The sequence below is a fragment of the Rhamphochromis longiceps genome, linkage group LG2 (assembly GCF_057381845.1).
Source record: "Rhamphochromis longiceps isolate RC_006_pf linkage group LG2, R_longiceps_female_GT1.1, whole genome shotgun sequence".
NCBI classification, from domain to species: Eukaryota; Metazoa; Chordata; class Actinopteri; order Cichliformes; family Cichlidae; genus Rhamphochromis; species Rhamphochromis longiceps.
Genome location: NC_140558.1, coordinates 26,184,232 through 26,201,925, shown reverse-complemented (window position 1 = coordinate 26,201,925; position 17,694 = coordinate 26,184,232). Strand labels below are relative to the sequence as shown.

Here is a 17,694-nt window from a genome sequence, read left to right as displayed (position 1 = left end):
AACCTCAGTTAAATCTCTGTTTTCCATCTCTTTTCACAGATGAATAGCATGCCTTAGGCTTCCAAAGATTATGTTGGTGCATGTTAATGAATTACCATTAACCTCACTGCAGGATGCCTACTTGTGAGGACGATTTGTGTTTTCTCTTAGCAGCCAGATCAATCATATTTCTTGAGACTGCTGCTCTGACAGTTGATGCCAAAGCTAGAGTGATCTTCGGGTCCCTTTAAACAAAAACCTAACCACTACTAATAATAATCATGGTGGAAACAGCTGTACTAAAGCCTATTCTCTAAACTTAACAAGGTAACATCTTTCTCAGGACTACAGGAAGAACCTGCTTTCTCCTATTCCTTTATCTGCCAGCGGAGATCAAACTAGGTGATGTGTATACACCCGTGGAAATCATCATGGAAACCTAATCAGACACGTTTGCATAGAACTGGTCGATAACATGTAAAGTTTGTGCTTGTGTTAAAGGGGGGCCTTGTCGGTGGGGTTGTGTTTAATCTCTGTTGCTAACATGCCAGCATTATCACCTTTTTCTCCTGACCTCTATTAGATATCAGGCAGTCCGAAGGCTTTTTGTAATCACACTTGAATCAGTTATTTGGTAGCAAAAACCTTTGCACACCATATTTTTTCATAGCGCACATAAATGTCAATATCCAGCCTTCTGCTGTCTAAGTAAGTAGATGGGTACAAGATGGCTTTACAGGTGTTGGTAAAAAGCAACAGATTAATAAAACGCAGTTGTAAACAACCACAAGCTGATACTTTGTTATATCTTGCTTTATTATAAATCAAACACTTAACACATTCCCAACTATAAGTCAGTAAAATACATTTGAATGTATAACAAGTAGCTCCCCGGTGGTGTAATACTCAAATCTAACAGAAGATGGCATATGAAAGCAACTAAGTTTCAGGCATCTTAAGCAAGAGAGCAAGGCTTTGTATAAAAATAGCACTGATATAGTGGATACAATTGTGTGTGTGTAAACTTGGGTGTGAAGCACTGAAGCAAAGTCGTCTAGGTCACAATATTTAAAGCTTTTGCAGGATCATTGCGGATGAGGATTTTCCGCCTCTGAAATCCTCAACACTGGGGAGCTGAAGTTGGAGGAGCAGGGCACTAAGTTATGGGTGTTCAGATAACTAATTTTACTGCTGCTGTCTTCTGTGCTTTCTTCCATGCATCCCAGTAATGAGTCTGGCCCCTCTGACTGGCTGCTAGGCTGCGGCGGGGGCACCAGGCCGTGCAGGAGGCTGTTCCCCAGGTGGGAGTTGCACCGAGCTAAGTTCTCAGTTAGATGCTGCATGTACACCTCCTCCAGCTGTTTCTCCAGCAGCCCGTTCAGCACCGAGTTAGACATGGGCTCTAGCCCCGATCCAGGCAGATCAAGGCTGATGTTCACACTGTCCCCCATTGCTAGATAACCCTGGTCTGGTATGGATGGTACTGAATTCTGTGGCTCTTGCTGGGCTGTGCTTGGACAAACTTGAGAGATGGGAGACTGGATGCAGAAATCATGCTGGCTGACAGCAGTTCTCAGTAGATTGTGTGTGATGCGGCCTGAGTCAGCCACCTGCAGGTCTGGATACTGTTCCAGCAAGCTACAGTCTTCTATGTAAAGGGGGTACAGGTCAGTAGGGATTGAGAGGGCTACAGGTCTCTGAGGCACCACTTTGAGAATCTGGGGTTGGCTGGAGTTTAGATCTTCCTCTATGATCCCTGATTACAGAAGAGAAACTGGTTACATGCTTGCTTACAATTTTTTCCCCAATATGAAACCAGATAAAGGACAAATGATTATTTACAAATGGATTGCTTCTTATTAGCTATATTTAATTATTTAATACAGCTGTTAAATTATTTAACCAAACTACAATATGGGTATTATTAGTTTTAGATTCAACAAGTTTTTACCTTTAAAATATCATAAATCCACTGTCACCTGTACCACACTTTATTCTATTACGTTCAAAAAAAGGTTATAATAGTTAAATAAAAAGAGAATAAAAATCACACCTTTGAACAAAAAAAAACTCGAAATGAAGTGATTTTGTGAAGAAAAATAACTAAAATAAAATAAAACAAAAAGTATAGAGAATATATTCATAGTTTGTTAGTTTGCTAAAATTTGATCAAAACTTGCCTGACGATTCTTTGACGGAAACATTTTGGGTTTTTACAAGACTGTGAGTTCACTGCTTTCAGAAGGTTCTGTGTTTTTCGTGTAGTTTCTGTACTGCTTTTCCTAAATCTAACCTCTGACATCTGCCCTCCATACAATAAGAATTCACGAAGACTAAAACTAACACAAACTAACCTAAAACTAAACATGTTCAAACTATAAATAAATAACCAGAATGAGCAAACTCTGCCTGGAAATGAACCAAAACTTAACTGAATTAAGAGAAAAAGCTTTTTGTTGTGAGGCGTTAGTTCTATCAACTGCACCACCAACCATTTTAAACCAGTGACTGTTGATGTGTGTGTGTTGGTAAGTTTGCATTTAACAAAAAGAGGAAGCTTGTTAGTTAGAGGGAACTAGACTGCAGCAGGATACAAAGTTACTGCATAAACCCCACTGCAGAATAACTGTCTGTCACACTAATATGGGACAGTTGTTCCAACATGTTTTGTTGTTTGTAATCGCAAAAAAGGCTTCTTTTTTTTTACCTGCTTCTGCTGAATGCACCCCTGGGACTGCAGAGCTCGAGTCAGAGCGAGCACAGTTGGATGGATCAGCACAATGACCACTTGTCTGCAATCTCCTTTGCTTGGAATTGGAGGCAAACTTTCTCTCCTCCCTGTACACCAGCAGTCTGAGAAAACCTTCAGCCAACATGCCCGCCTAGTAACTGGCCTTCTTTTTCCTCTGCCTCTTTTGCTTCTTCGGTCACTTGCATGCACTAATGGCACTGCGTGACTGTAAGTGCGGTTATAAAGATCTCCAGTCTGGTTTCACTTCTGCATATAAGAACTGCCCCCTCCACCTTCCCGCCCCGGCACTTCCTTTATTTAATCTATAACCAAAAATCTGAGTTAAAAAAATGAGAACAGCTCATTTTTACATAACAGGATAAGTTAACATCGTCAGGTTGAGGAGCAGGTGGTATCCTGCTCCGTTACTTAAGCAAAGGAAAAGTTCAGTTCAAGTAACAGTCATTCATTCAAAGTCAGAGAATAATTATATTTAAAGTCTGTGGAAAAGTTTATATAACGTGGAGTTTAGTGGCTAATAACCTCAGAATCAGACCCAATTCAAAGAGTAACAATCAAAATAACTCTGCTGTGATAAACGAGGTAGGCTGTTTTAGTTTGAAAAACAGCAGTCTGATACAATTTCGTTTCGTTTTCCTTGAAACAGTTATGTAACTGACATCATATGAGATGTTTATATGGGAAATCTTTTCTTTTGGTTCTATTGATCATATAACCATCCACAAACCTTAAGAAACCTCGAAAGGAAGGTTTACGCATCTCACCTTAGGACTCCTGTCCTTACCACTAAGTTGGTGAGAGAATACACGGTGCCTTACAGAACTTAAAGCACTTTTGAAATGCAGTTTTTGTCTTTATGTGTTATTCAAATGATAATCAGCTCCAGAGGTTTCACATTCTGAATTTCATTAGTACTTTTAGTGGCTTCAAGTCTTCTGGGTAGGTTCTGTTAAAGTGAACACCTATCTGAGATAGGACCTATTTGTGCTATTACAGTCAAATTTAATCAATGTCTATTCTTACATTTCACAGCTGTTGAGGCTGGTGGTAACGCGCAGAGCTTTAGAATAGGTTACATGCGCTTTTCCTGATTGGGAGAGTTTTATTTTGAAGGTCCACTGACAACTCCTGGGACTCTTTGGTCCTGACATGTGGTGTAAAGTGTTTGACCAGCGTGAGTTTGCCAGTCTGACACAGTTTGGAGGGCCACAGTAAAGTGTCTGAATACTTGTTATTATTTAGTTACTTCAGATTGAGATTTTGAATAGAATTTTAGAGAAGCGACACATATCAGTCTCCTGGATGTAGATGGATTAAAACAGTGCATTTGTTTAAAACTACATTTACGAAACAGTTACGTGTTCTGAATACTTTCTGAGATGACTGACACACGCTAAAGTAAAACAAAAACAGACACGTCAAGTCAAGTCAAGTCAACTTACAATTATTTATTGTACATAAAAAATGAACAGCACGGGGCGAGGAGGCAGAGCTCGTTTCAAAATCGGCTGACTGTTTTAAGAGTCATTCTTTTTGTCTGTGTGTCATTGCCGTTTTATTCCGAGGAGCGATTGTACCAGTTTACGTAAGTCAGGGATTTACCAACACCATGTTAAAAAAATTTATTCTAATAGGAACAAGAACTTCCCCCAAAACAAAACAAAAAAAGCACCAAAATTGCATGTATTGTCATTTCTGTTAAGCAAATATCATCTTGTAGAAAAAGGGTTTGCTAATAAAACAGTTTTAAGACGACAGAAAGTAACTATAAACTCAGCGGGTGGGACTGTAAGAGAAAACCGTTACTGGATCACACAATTTGGCTGAAAAATTTAAGACTTCTACTGATTAAACCTCTAAAAAACAATAATATTCATGTTTACAGTCAAAGGTTGGATGATGTTGTTTGTGGCCAACAGTGAATCTGTCTTTGTATATTTCACTGGGTCTGATGATGTCGTCCCAATCGGGTAGTCACACATTCACGGTAATGCTCTGATTGACATGTCATTGGGCCAATAGGACTATCAGGCTGAGATTAACGGGAGGAAGCTGAGCTGTTTTAGATGCCCTTAATAGTCTGCTTTAGCACCTCCTTTCAACTACAGCTAGCAAGGCACGGCTGAACGCAGATTTATGAAACAGAAACGTCATGAGAAAAAGTACATCGAAACCTTCATTATATTTATAAGCTGAGCAAGGTGTTGCTTCTATTCCCCCCCCGGGTCTAGGCAAGGCTGGGTCCAGATGTAGGTTAGGCCTGAGGTGTCAGGACGGGAACGATGGGAAGCTGCTACTGCTGTGCTCCTTTCTTCGCTTGAGCCTCGGCCTCCTGGAGAGAAAAAAAACAGAGAGGGAAGGGACAGAGTGTGTTATATTAAAATGGAGGATACTGGTTAATATATCCCTTGCCACAGCTCAGAGGAAAACCCCCTCTGTCTCCATGGTAACTGGCACACCTCCCTGCAGTCCCCTTTGTGGCCGAGAGGAGGCGCCAGCGAGCGAGAGAGCCTGCAAAACCGATAGGAGGCCTGCTGTGGTGGATATCATGAACAGATGTATTATGTAATGTGTGTTTTCTTTATGGAAATTAAAGTGCGAAGACGAGTGTATATTTAGGATTGTTTTACAGGAAATGTGGCTGAGGGTGTAGGAATGCACTTCTCAGGAGGGACAGTCACCCAGCATGTGTTACTGTGTCCGTGAGCTTACCTTAGAGCCCGGAGGAGCGGTCAGACCCAGAAATGCGTACACGGCGTTTTCCTCCCTGGCGTCAAAGAAGGCCTCGTAGTTCTGCGAAGCAGGAAGAAACACAAACAGAGAGGTTTAAGGCCGATCAATCAGAAGATCCGGCTCTCCTGAAGCTGAACGCTGATAATTTGAAACAGCCTCTGAGCGTGTGCGGCCTGAGGCAACAATCTGGGCGGCTGTGAGAAACAGTTGAGGTTGTGTTATCTGTCCAAGGACAGACCTCGGCAGTCAGTGTGATAGGAGGGCATTGTCTTTTGAGAATGCAGCGCAGGGTAAACAAGCTAACACGTTCAGCCCGTCTAGGGTTTAGCCGTCTCGCACATTCCTGATCCCTCGCTCCTTCTCTGACCCTTTGTCTTCTTCCTCTTTCTCCACCAGGGCACAAAACTGATTTTTCAAAAGAGCTCTACAGCTGCGAGCATCCCTGTCGTCTTTGTCTGTGACATTCAATACAGCCCATGCTGCAAGTGCACCTTCACTTTGAGCCACCCATTAGCAGCACAGGATGATGCCACAGTGCACGCATGCTAAAGGACCCAAGTGTTTACAAAGGGAGTAAACGAACATCTGCTAACACAGTGCATCAGGTTTGTGTAGTGTTTGGTAGAGTATGTCTGATCAGCACAGCTGCCAAACTGATTCCTGAATAGAAAAAAATGAATGGGGAGGTAAACAGAGGAAAGCAGAATTCATGTGTCACATTTTAAGACTTAATGCCTACAATTGTTTTGTTTTTTTAAATTGTGCGATTAGTGTATTTATACAGCCATTGCAAGAAAACTTCTTAAAGTCTTAAAGTCAGTCTGGATATAGCTCCTCCTATAGACTGGTTGATGTCATGCATTGGTTTGTGGACTTCTCAAATAAGAGGTGGATGACTAAGAAATCACTATATATGCTTTTTCACTAGAAGTGAAGCAAATCGCAGGCCTGTGACCTGGTGACTCAATTACATTTTTGTAGAGGATACAAATTTTGGTGACTGTTAAGTTACGTATGGACTCTGTATTATGACTGAACATAAAAATAAACGCAAACAGAACATAGCCTTACATCTGCAGGGTCATGAGGAATATGAAAAGAATTTGGATCTATAATAAATGTTTGTTTTTTTTAACACATACAGATGCTAATAATCAGTGTCTGAGTGATGATGTTCAACAAAGTTTTGTTCAGATTGGCCTGTTTGTTAAGGAGGATATACGTACATATATATACCCTGATCAAGCATAACATTCTGACCGCCTGTCTATTATTGGGTTGGTCCCCCTTTCGCTCCCAATACAGCTCTGACCCGCGGAGGCATGGACTCCACTAGACCCCTGAAGGTGTGCTGTGGTATCTGGCACCAAATTAGCAACAGATACTTTCACTCCTGTAGTTGAGAGGTGGGATCTCCATGTATCATTGTTTGTCCAGCACGTTCCACAGATGCTCGACTTTGGAGGCCAAGTCAACACCTCAAACTCATTGTTGTGCTTCTCAAACCATTCCTGAACTATTTCTGCTTTGTGGCAGAACACGTTAATGGTCTGCAACAGTGGTAGGTGGTACGGGTCAAAGTAGCATCTAAATTAATGGCAGGACTGAACCCTGCAGAACAATATCTAAAGCATTGCACTGCTTCCTCTAGCTTGCCTTCTTCCCATAGGGCATCCTAGTGTCAGGTATTTCCCTGGTAAGCGATGCACACAGACAACTGGCCTTCAATGTGACCAGGCCACCTTCTTCCATTGCTCCATGGTCCAGTTCTGATGCTCACGTCCCCATTGTTGGTGGACAGCAGTCAGCATGGGCAGCCAGATTGGATTGGACTACACAAGCCAGTCTTCACTTCCCACATGCATCAGTGATCCTTGGCCGCTCATGACTCTGTCAGTGGTTCATCACTGGCCTGGAACATCCCACAAGAGCTGCAGTTTAAGAGATGCTCTGTCCCAGTCGTCTAACCATCAACATTTGGTTCTTGTCAAACTCTCTCAAATCCTTTCACTTGTCCATTTTTCCTACTTCTAACATGAACTTTGAGGACAAAATGTTCTCTTGTTCCCTCATACATCCCAACCACTAACAGGTGTCATGATGAAGAGATAATCAGTGTGATTCACTTAACATGTTAGCAGCCTTGAGTTTTGCCTGATACATGCATACACACATTTACTACGTTAAAAATGAAACCATACCTTAAAAGACACCCTGATTTGTCACCAGTTTTACTATAAATCATTTACAAAAATGGCCACGATGTTGCAAGCAGTCAGGTTTAAAACTGAACATAAACTCAGCAGGAGAGCATTTATTAGGCTATAGATCAAATGACAAGTACGGTAAACAAGCTCCCCCTATTGCCCATTAGAAAGTAAATTAAAGGTAGTTTGCATTAGTTTATTCTTTCAGACCCAGGGGTTATGTCCATTGTTTATTTACCGTCCGTAGGGGCAGCAGAACAGTGACATATTGAGACCTTACGTGTTTTGTATCAGCTTTAGTCTCCAAAAACTCTGTTTCCACTTTTAAAAAAACTAGCTGTCTTGTAAGTTGCTAGATTCCCCACTGTGTTCACCAGCTATTTGCTGACTATGTTTGGCAGCTCTGCGGTGCTGGGAAGGGAGTGTACGGAGTGTATTTTTATTAAAGCCTTTTCACTGAGCACAGCAGCTACTGAAAGAACAGTGAAGCTGCAGTCTATAAACCCAAAACAAAGGGATAAATGACGCCTGTACACTCTGTATACTTGAGGTCAGGTGGTCTTGAAGACATGAGCTTTATTATCACAACAGTAGCTGCTTAGATGATCGCATGCAAATAATTTCATGTGTGTGCACGTGCGTGTCTTACCCCGCAATATTTGGTTTCATTAAATATCTGTGGGGGGAGCGGGTTCCCCGTGGCAGGCCTGGATTCCTCTGGGACATTCTCCCTCATCCACTTCCTGTTAGCCTCGTTGGCTGCGATGTCACACTCCTCGAACTCGATCTTATTGGCCGCCAGGAAGCCCATCACATCCTGCTGCTGCTTTTTAATCTGTGTGCGGGTGGATGAGAAAAGATGGTAGAGGGGGAAGTTGTCGGTTAAACATGACTCAGCCGTATGAGGAAACACAAGAGCCTCAGTTCATCATGCTGTCATGAGTCTGTTTTAGAAATAAGGAGACTTTTTCTCTCCTGTGAGAACTACAGAGATCACTGACTCTCTGTTACTAAGTTACCACTCTGCTAGTAAGTAAAGGAAGTGGGAACATGGGAAAGGCTAAGCAGGCACAGATTATACTTCATCTGTATCAAAAAACACACCATACAGTGAAGAAGCCTGCAGACACCAGTAATTCCCCACATTATCAGAGGAAATGTTTAAAATAAAAGCATCTCAAAATTAGTCAAAGGCTGCACTGTTTTTCTCACTGTCTGGGATTTTATGCAAATGCGATTGATTTCGACAGGAGGATATCCTGCTGCACTGGAAAAAGCACTAAATTAAACATTAACACATTTGTCATTTGTCACACTTCTAAAATAGTCTATCCGGCTTGTTGCAAAGCAACATTTTTATCTAAGGGGATGCAGCTCTACAACTAACAAGGAAATAAAGGTCTATCAAGGTTGCCACGGTGATATCTTGCAAGGTTTCATCTCTTTACAAAGAAGCCTAAATGCATCCTGCTGACAGATGAAGAAGAAGCTACAGTCTGCATAAAAGTGAGTGTTTAACTTTGTTTTCTTCCTCCTTCTGTGTCTTTCTGTGTGTGTGTGTGCGTGTGTGAGAAGTTGTGGTCCAATGAGCTCTCAGTGGGTGTGTTTAAGAGGGAGGATGGCCCTACAAGGCCAGACGGAAACATTAGCTCCTCTGGGACTTGAGAGGAGGTAACTGGTCAAACACGAGCCAAATAAGGCCTGCTGAATGGAGACACACACACACACAGAGACACACATTCAGTCTTAGCGGCACACACACACCAAAAGTAAACCAACTTCACCACGAAAACACATAATAAGGATCGATGTATCATCTTTGTGCCAGACCTGACGCCCCTGTGCGAGGGTTCCTCCCAGCTTTATGGCATGCAGATGAGACAGGTGGATTATTTAATAGCTGTTGAAACTTCACTAAGGCATGGAGGACAGTGCTCTGTGATCAGCCAGGCTGCAATCTGAATCATGGCAGTTTCACTCCAAAGGGCAAAGTCCTAAAACCAGCTCTCAATGTCTATCCACCTGCCCCGAAAAGCAATGCAACATAAAGCAACCGAGCAGAAACCTCAAAGGCTTTTTAATAGACTCTGTGTCTCCTAACGTGCATGTTTTGCACAATCACAGGAGATTATTTGAATCTCAAAATGCTACAACGACAAGTTAAGCATAAGGTTTCTCATACTTTGGTCTGTTTTCTGCTTCACTTTGGTGCACTCAGGCCATTGGTCCAACAGGGCTACATTGTACCGCTGCCAAGCAAAATTAATTTGTAGGACAAACTGGCCACATGCCATCTGCACCGTAACTCTAATTGAGCAGTGGGAGCTCCCAGCTCCGGGCCTCTGAAATGCTCCCTCATGTCTTGAGTCCCGAATTGAGCGCCTGGTGAAAGAAAACTGGCTGTCCTTGGATTTGGGTGTGGTAATAAACAAACACTTACTTCTTATCCATTTCTTCAGAATGCTTTTATATCATTCCTTCTTCTCAAGAAGAAGATAATCATCTAATCATCTTCTTCTTCTTAAGAAGAAGAACACAAAAAGAAGTGTGAGGCAGGCCAGTATGTGCCTTACAGCAGAGACCTGCAAGTGTGAGGTTTCATTTCCATAAACTATGCTTCTCTTGCATCGAGTCCAAGCATGCAAATTAATACTGGTATTTAGCTGAACATAATGCAAAAACCAAAAAGGGTGCGCTAATGTCAGAGTTGCTTCTTTTGCATAGATGCTGATCAGCATTAGCTGTGTTACTCTATCTAATCCAGGCGTTCGTGGTACTAACCCAATGATTCCTAATCAATCAAGCGGTCCTTTTAACATTTCCAGCAGTTGGATGTTCAGTCATAGAATAACATTCAGTTATTGAATGTCTTGCACAATTGGTAAGCAGTTTTCCTTCAGGCCAGACTGTTTAAATATCTTCACCATCAAAGTAAGCTTAACTTACTTAAGTAGTCTGGCTTACAATCAAATTAAGCCAGCTGAACATCAACATGTTAGCGGTGTCACTGTGAGAAAGATAGCACCCTGATGTCAGTGTTTAGCTCAAGGTGCTGTGCAGCACTCACTTAGCGCCGTGTCTCCTGTGTCGAGTCACTCGCACACAATTACTTACTGCTGACTACCTACACTGATTTCATCTGGGTTAGGAGAGAGGAGCCTGAAACAAACACTTCAAATCACTGATAACTACCATCATAGCACTTACTTGGCACAGTAATTAAATTTGATCACACCCACGCTGACGGACACACCCATGGAATGACTCAGGCAATTCCACATTAGCTTACTATACTAGGATGTCCGAAACCTTGATAAACAACTCCAGTAGGACAACTCCAGGGATTTATTAGAATATGAAAATATATCAAACTATGCTTTTGAAGTCATAGCAGACATTGCCGGATAGCTTGCCTGAGCTTTAAAGTCAGGAACACTTGTTTAATATAGTTTAAATTTCTTAATTATTACTTGGTTAAAATTAAACGAGACCATTGTTACCCACCGACTATCTGCTCTTAAAAGTTGCCATGCTAAGCACAAACCAGTATGTCTAAAAAGATACATACAGTCATGTAAAAAAGAAAGTTTTCACAATAGTCTATGCAGTCCTGTGAGCTCAAGGTGAACTCAGTGACCGCAAGGTACCCGGTCCAAATCATCAACCTTCTACCACCGTTGTTGACGGTTGCTACAAGGTGTTTGTGCTGATATGCTGTGTTTGTTTTACGCCAACATCTAAACTTTGATTTCTCTGTCCAAAGGACATTGTTCCAGAAGTCTTGCAGTTTGTTCAGATGCATCTTTGCAAACCCGAGGCATGCTCCCATGTTCTTTTCTGCTGCCAACACCTTCCAAACAGGCCATACTTGTTGAGTCTTTTTCTAATTGTACTCAATGAACTTTAACGTTTAACATGCTATCTGAGGCCTGCAGACTGAGAGCTCTTGGGTTTTTGCAGTTTCTTTGAGCATCGCAAACTCTGACCTTAGGGTGAATTTACTGGGACGTCCATTCCTGGGAAGATTGTGGCACTCTTCCAAACCACAAAAACTGCCACAACATCTGCTTTCCTATAGGTGCTCACACTTTAATCAAGTGCATTTGGTTATCATCGCCTGGCTGCTACTTGCCATCTTATTTTCTTTGGAACCAGTAAGGGTGTACTGACTTTTTCCAAGTACTTCATAGTCTTTTGAAACTTTCTTTTGCCTGTACTAAAGTTACAGATTGAAGTACAGATTAAGTTTATTATTAATTAAAAGAACAACTAGTTTTTGGTAGTAAGTTCAGCGGAACTTACTGTATATCGTTACATGAATGATTATTGTTGACTGACTAGAATCTGAGTTGAATACAGTTGAAGGAGGTGGAATCTGCACCACGTGAACTTTGGTTTACATGCCTTATCATCATGTGAGAGAGTTATGGCAGGACAATCCACATCCAGACATGATCAATCCCAGAAAAGGTCAGAACTCTGGCATTAACAGCTGCCAGACAATGACAAGAATTGATTGGATGGACCGTATCCACAACACTGGCTTAGATCAATATGGTGGACACTAATTGAATACCCCATCTGATTAAGGGCTGGGTTCAGCTCATGTTAATTTCAATAAGACAGGAAAGAAAACATGTTTAAAACGTCAGTTGCTCTTCACAGATAAGGCAAATAGCCTTTCATATTCCCCGGAAGCCCAACATTTGAATATGGGAAAGAAACCACTCTTTGCGCCAAGAGGAAACATGAATCAACCCCTGCCCTGTATGCTCATAAGGGATAAACGTTTGTCTTGATTAGATCACGTCTGATTTCAGCTGAAAACAGTTGCTTACTGGAAAAGTACCAAAAGCAGTAGCCTCCACCCAGTCCTGTACTCAGTCAGCATTACAATATAGTTACAAAAGAGCCTTACACTGTTGCTCTGGCTGAATTCCCATACTGCTGCCTGGAGGTGAAACAGCAACAAAATTAGCTGATATAGAAACGAACTGTAGCACCAGCCCAAATCACGTCTGACCTATAAACCTTAACATCAAATCCACAATAGGGAAAAGCATGATAAGGCTGACATTCTGAGGGCGAAAGTCCTGGGCATAGAGAGTTACACTGCATGTCCACAGCATCTCAGGTTATTACAGATTCACAGAGCATTTATTGTGACAATAAGGAAATTGTAAAACAGTGTGGCTGCAGTTCAGGCATGGAAATGAGGGAGGAAATGTGCCGTGGTGCTGGCCAGTGCCTTTGGCTCGTTAGACATTTGCAGTTTAAGTCGACCTTGTGGTCTATGGTCTAGATATACTGTTGTAGGTGCATATGTGCATTGGCATATGTGTATTTAAGGAAAAAAAGATTCTAGTTTGTTAGGCAAACTTGGCCTCGCTCAAAACCAGGCGCAGTTGAGATACCCGGTGGCATTCTATAAAAGATATTTTACATACAAATACAACATCAGAAATTTGGGTTATGTTTTAAAGAGCCATTAGCAACAGGATTGAAAACATCCCTAGAGAACTTACACGAAAGCACAATATTATATATCTAAGTGATTGAAATGCTCTGCTTCACATTACTAGGTGGAAATACAATAATGTCAGCTCACATTGTGATACCCTCCTTCATACTGTATAACTAGCTCAGACCAAAGTCAAGCAGCAACCTCCAGGGATAAAAACTGAAACCGATGTGGGAAAGTGCCAAAAACACCAGTTCATCAAACGGCCACTTGGCAATATATTGCACACAGCTTCTTGCACTGGCACAAAATATGGCTGTTTTTATAAAAGCGTGCAGGCACTGTTAACAGATTCCACTGTTAATGTTACTCACTAGTCGCTCCTGGAGGTAGTGCTGATAATACTGAGTCCTCGTAGTATTGTACCTTGAGTTAGTCTACGATTGTAGCCACTAAACATGGGTGTCTCTCCCTGTGAGACACATCCATACTGTCTATAGCTGTGTCTTTCTCTTTTAGCACTCAAAACCAAAACATGGCCACTTGTGGCTTCAAAAAACCAAGATGCTTTTTGGCTATAATGCCATCTTAAAGCTTCAAAATGGGACTTCACGAACTCAACATCACAATGCAAATGTCTCCTGGGGAAAGGTTTTATGTTCAGATGGGATAAATATTGAGCTGTTTGGCTACAATGACAAGAGGTGTGTTGCAGGAGTAAAGGTGTACCAACTGTCAAGCATGGTGGTGGTAGCATTATGCTCGACAGTTGGTACACTATTGTTAGGTTTGAAAGGCTAGCATTATGCTCTTGTTAATGAAGAAGGAGGACTACCTCCAAATTCTTTAACTTCATTTTAAATCAACTGATAAAGTGTTGAAAGTTACTCAGAGAGTTGCGTTCCAACAGGACAATGATCCAAACACTGGTTTTGGAATGGATAACACATGCTAGCAATTAGCTTCTGTAATGGCCTTCCCAAAGCCCCGACCTCAACCCTATTTAATATTTTGGGACTATGATTAAAAGCCAGGCCTGTGCAAACAAACCAACTAGATTAAATGAACTCTACCAATTCTGCCAAGAAGAATGGTCAGATATCGATCCAGAATTATGCCCGACGCTTGTTGATACCAAAAGTGCCTGATCAAGGTGAGTGTATATGTATATACTTGCGCCTGTATGTAAACTTGGCAAGTTGTGTATATCAGAGAAAACCTGAAACGATTTCAAACTTTTGTACCAAGTTTATGTTTTTGGATATAGGAAATCTGAAAAAAATAAGATGTCATGCATGACCATGGTGGATGTATCTGAACTTCTAATTACAACTGTATACATTTACCATCTCCTACCAGAATACTCACATTGTGTATTTATTTCTTATATGTATTTCTTTAGTGTAAAGTGATCTATTTTTTAGATCTATTTCTTTTCTGATAGTTTTATTTTTATAGAGCTATGTTTTTTAATGTTTTGGGGACATGGTAATTTCCCAATTTTGGGGATAAAGTATTTCCTCATCATATTCTTCTGGAATTTTATTGTTGTTCCCTTTTTTCCATTTTTTTCTGTCAGAAAAAAACCTGTTTTTTCCAAGTGGCAGCAACGTATGCAACTGGAGTTTGTGGCATTTTGCTAAATCATATTTTGAGGAACAGTACTGTTGACATAACTCACCTCAGTTCTTTTTTTCATTACCATACTGTAGCCTTTTCTAACTGGAATCTGTCTATTGACACATACTGTAAATCTGATGTTGTGCTCTTCTATGACAAACTAATACTGAAGCTCAATCAAATAACAGTACTTTGTTTTTGACCTTTGACTCTTGTACGGATCAGCTTTCACATGAAATCAATCAGCCCCAAAAGCTAACACAATGCTCGAACACAAAGAAGAACTTAATGTCTTGGAAAACAAAACCATCTATCTGGATGATGCTGACTGTTGTAGTTTGTCAAGTGCTGAACCTCATATAGCCCTCTGGCTAACTTCACACAGTCTGCTGCTCTGACCTGCATTCAGTTTCCTCTGTGGAACAAAAAACACTTGAAATATTATTTTTTTTAAATACTCCTACTTATCTCCCTGTTTTTGGATGTTCCTCTCTGCACATTCTTATTTATACTCGAGTGCTTAATGTAGTATCAGATGGGGCTGGGTAGAGGAATGTGATGACACTGTTTTGTAGACACGGACGCAAAAAAGCAAGCTTAGTTGCGACAGAGGCTTTTCGCCACGATTTCCCGCTCAGCAGCCTGCTCATGCTAATGTGCGAAGAGAGATTTTAAATATTGTGTAATTCAGACATTCAGTAAATGCTTTAATAATCTACAATAGTGCATCTGCTAAAATAAAAATCAAAGGGAATGAGTTAAACATGGTAAGAACAAACAAAATGAACTCTAACGCTGCTGCTCTGCTGACTATGAAAACAGTGCAAAAGCTCGTACGCCTCTTCTAGAGGACTTAACCAAAAACAAATCAATGAGAGGTAATGCACTTTCCCAGACAGACTCCAGGACGCTGATGGCATCGCTGGCTCTAAACTCACTCCACTCTGACTCTACAGGAAGCTCCTGTGCTCTAAAGCCTGCTGCTGAGCCTGTGCAAATGTCATTTACTGTCAGGGCAATAAAGTCACTCAGAGCAGTCCAACTGAAAGGAGGCTCTGTTTGATTATTTCCTGTATGTGAGCTGTGAAAACAAACGGCTGGCGGAAGGAAAATCGCCCTACAGGTGATCTAAAGCACAAGGGTACAACAAGTGACTATAAAGTTGGACACTTTTATCAAAGGAATCTTTAAAGGTTCTTTTTTTGGGAGCATTTCTCCTGATAAAATTTGCACGTTTACAGTTTTGAGACTTTGCAGACACCAGGCGCGATGCTAAATGCAATGTTTTCATCGCATCTGATGTTGACTAGTTGTAGGATACAGTGTGCAAGAACTCAATGTTTAATGCGCTTCTGCATGCTCGTGTTTATGTTGATCCAGAAGTCTTAAACCCTACTTCAGGGCTGCAGCTGCTTGTCTAAAAGGGGGGCCCTGGAGAATTGCATCACCATCATTCCTCTGCACTCTGGAAGAAACTGGCAAGTCTGGAGCTAAAAGAATGTCCTCTCTACTGAAGGAAAACAAGAGTCCTGCTCTGGCATCAGGTGACACTGCACATCGTTTTAAGTTCATCTATTGATTTTTTTATTTTCTGCATGTCTTTCCTGTTCACAGTCTAGTTTCAGCTGAAAAACCCAATAAACTGCCACTCCAGGAAGCACTGTGACAAACCGCAGCTGAGAGAGACAGACGCCCGCTCGCTCCTCAAACTTCCTCCCTGCCCCTTTCTCTGTGCACGAAGTTAAAAGAAAATCAAGGAGAGACTCGAGCTGCGTTCAAAGTGTGGTGGACGGCAGAGCTGCATGCTTACTGATGAGTCAGGCCACCCCGCGCAGTGAGAGGATGACAGCCCGGTGGACATCAGTTAAGTAGAATAAAAAAGTTCGGCCTGGCTGCTGCATATACACCCCCCAATCACCTCGTACGCACACAAGCCACACGCAATCACCCCGAATCTTACCGAAGTGGATCCAGAGGACGATGCTATGTACACTTTGATCACCATCTTATCTCCCTGATGCTGTTGTCACAAAAGTCCGGCGGGCTGAGCTGGTCGGCTGCTTGCTCTGCTGCTCGCAGACACTGTGCAGGTAGGCGGCTGAGCAGCGAGACACAAAGGAGAAAAAACTACAGCAACAAACTTCCGAGGCTGAAATAACGTACCAGTCTCTGGTAGACAGCGCAGACGATCTGCGCAAATGCTCCGGTCCTCAGCACTGGATGGAGCTTTGCATTCCTCCCCCGCCTCCACTCTGCCTCCCCGCCCCTTCTAGCCTCTCTCTCTCTCTCCGTTTGTGTGTGTGTGTGGAGCTGAAAAGCACACACTCTCAGACTGGTACACGCACAGAGAGGTGGCCTGTCAAGATGGCAACGGGGTTATACTGCCTGAATATTTCAGCATCGACCTCCCCCTCCACAGCATCACCACCACCCCTCCTCACCCCTTTGTCTGTAAGCCAGACACTGGCTATTGTTCGGCGCACAATGCACGTGTGCACGGTTACAGGTGTCCCGGCACTACGTGTGAACGAGGAGGCAGGTTAATGTGATAGAAAATAAAAATCTGATTTGATTTTTTTTTTTTTTTGGAGAGTGTGTGTGTGACAGCACAGCCTGTGGAAGCGCCGTCTTCAGAGCAGGCGCTTTATTATTAGCCGGGCTTCGTGGGCCCCCTGCAGGCGTCTGGAGAAGTCGACGCGAGGCCTTTTTCCCCCCTGAAACGAATTTAAGGAAAGCCGACTGACAAAAAAAGTGTCGGAGAGGAGGAGGGGGAGGAGTGGGCGCCATATTGGACTGAAACTCGAAGTGAATCTATGGTTAAATCTCCCCCGCTGACTTCTGCAGAGGCGAGCCTGTGCTTTAATAAGAGCCAGCGAGGATGCCTGGCTCGCACTGGGGGCATGTTGCCTACCGCCGGGGCCTGTATGAACCATGCATGCGGC

General features: G+C 42.3%; 2 protein-coding genes across 2 annotated transcripts; both read right to left on the bottom strand.

The window, feature by feature from the left end:
• Positions 1-793: 793 nt before the first annotated feature.
• Positions 794-2,934, bottom strand: LOC146677304 (uncharacterized). Its single transcript, XM_085381645.1, has 2 exons — positions 2,687-2,934; positions 794-1,735 (listed from the first exon to the last, which is right to left on the bottom strand). The coding sequence occupies exons 1-2, from the start codon at positions 2,853-2,855 to the stop codon at positions 1,065-1,067; spliced, it is 840 nt and encodes a 279-aa protein (XP_085237771.1). The 5' UTR covers positions 2,856-2,934; the 3' UTR covers positions 794-1,064.
• Positions 2,935-4,159: 1,225 nt separating this feature from the next.
• sh3bgrl (SH3 domain binding glutamate-rich protein like) lies at positions 4,160-16,993 on the bottom strand. The gene is made up of 4 exons (XM_085420421.1): positions 16,713-16,993; positions 8,321-8,506; positions 5,444-5,524; positions 4,160-5,063 (listed from the first exon to the last, which is right to left on the bottom strand). The coding sequence occupies exons 1-4, from the start codon at positions 16,755-16,757 to the stop codon at positions 5,025-5,027; spliced, it is 351 nt and encodes a 116-aa protein (XP_085276547.1). The 5' UTR covers positions 16,758-16,993; the 3' UTR covers positions 4,160-5,024.
• Between the last annotated feature and the right edge of the window lie 701 nt (positions 16,994-17,694).

Bases quoted from the DNA above. Each gene is read 5' to 3' on its own strand.
- sh3bgrl (XM_085420421.1), bottom strand. From the start codon at position 16,757: ATGGTGATCAAAGTGTACATAGCATCGTCCTCTGGATCCACTTCG. The intron at 8,507-16,712 runs GTAAGATTCGGG...ACCCGCACACAG, and splicing joins CGTCCTCTGGATCCACTTCG to ATTAAAAAGCAGCAGCAGGA. The intron at 5,064-5,443 runs GTAAGCTCACGG...TTTTCTCTCCAG, and splicing joins CCGCTCCTCCGGGCTCTAAG to GAGGCCGAGGCTCAAGCGAA.
- LOC146677304 (XM_085381645.1), bottom strand. From the start codon at position 2,855: ATGTTGGCTGAAGGTTTTCTCAGACTGCTGGTGTACAGGGAGGAGAGA. The intron at 1,736-2,686 runs GTAAAAAAAAAG...TTCTGTAATCAG, and splicing joins GGTGCATTCAGCAGAAGCAG to GGATCATAGAGGAAGATCTA.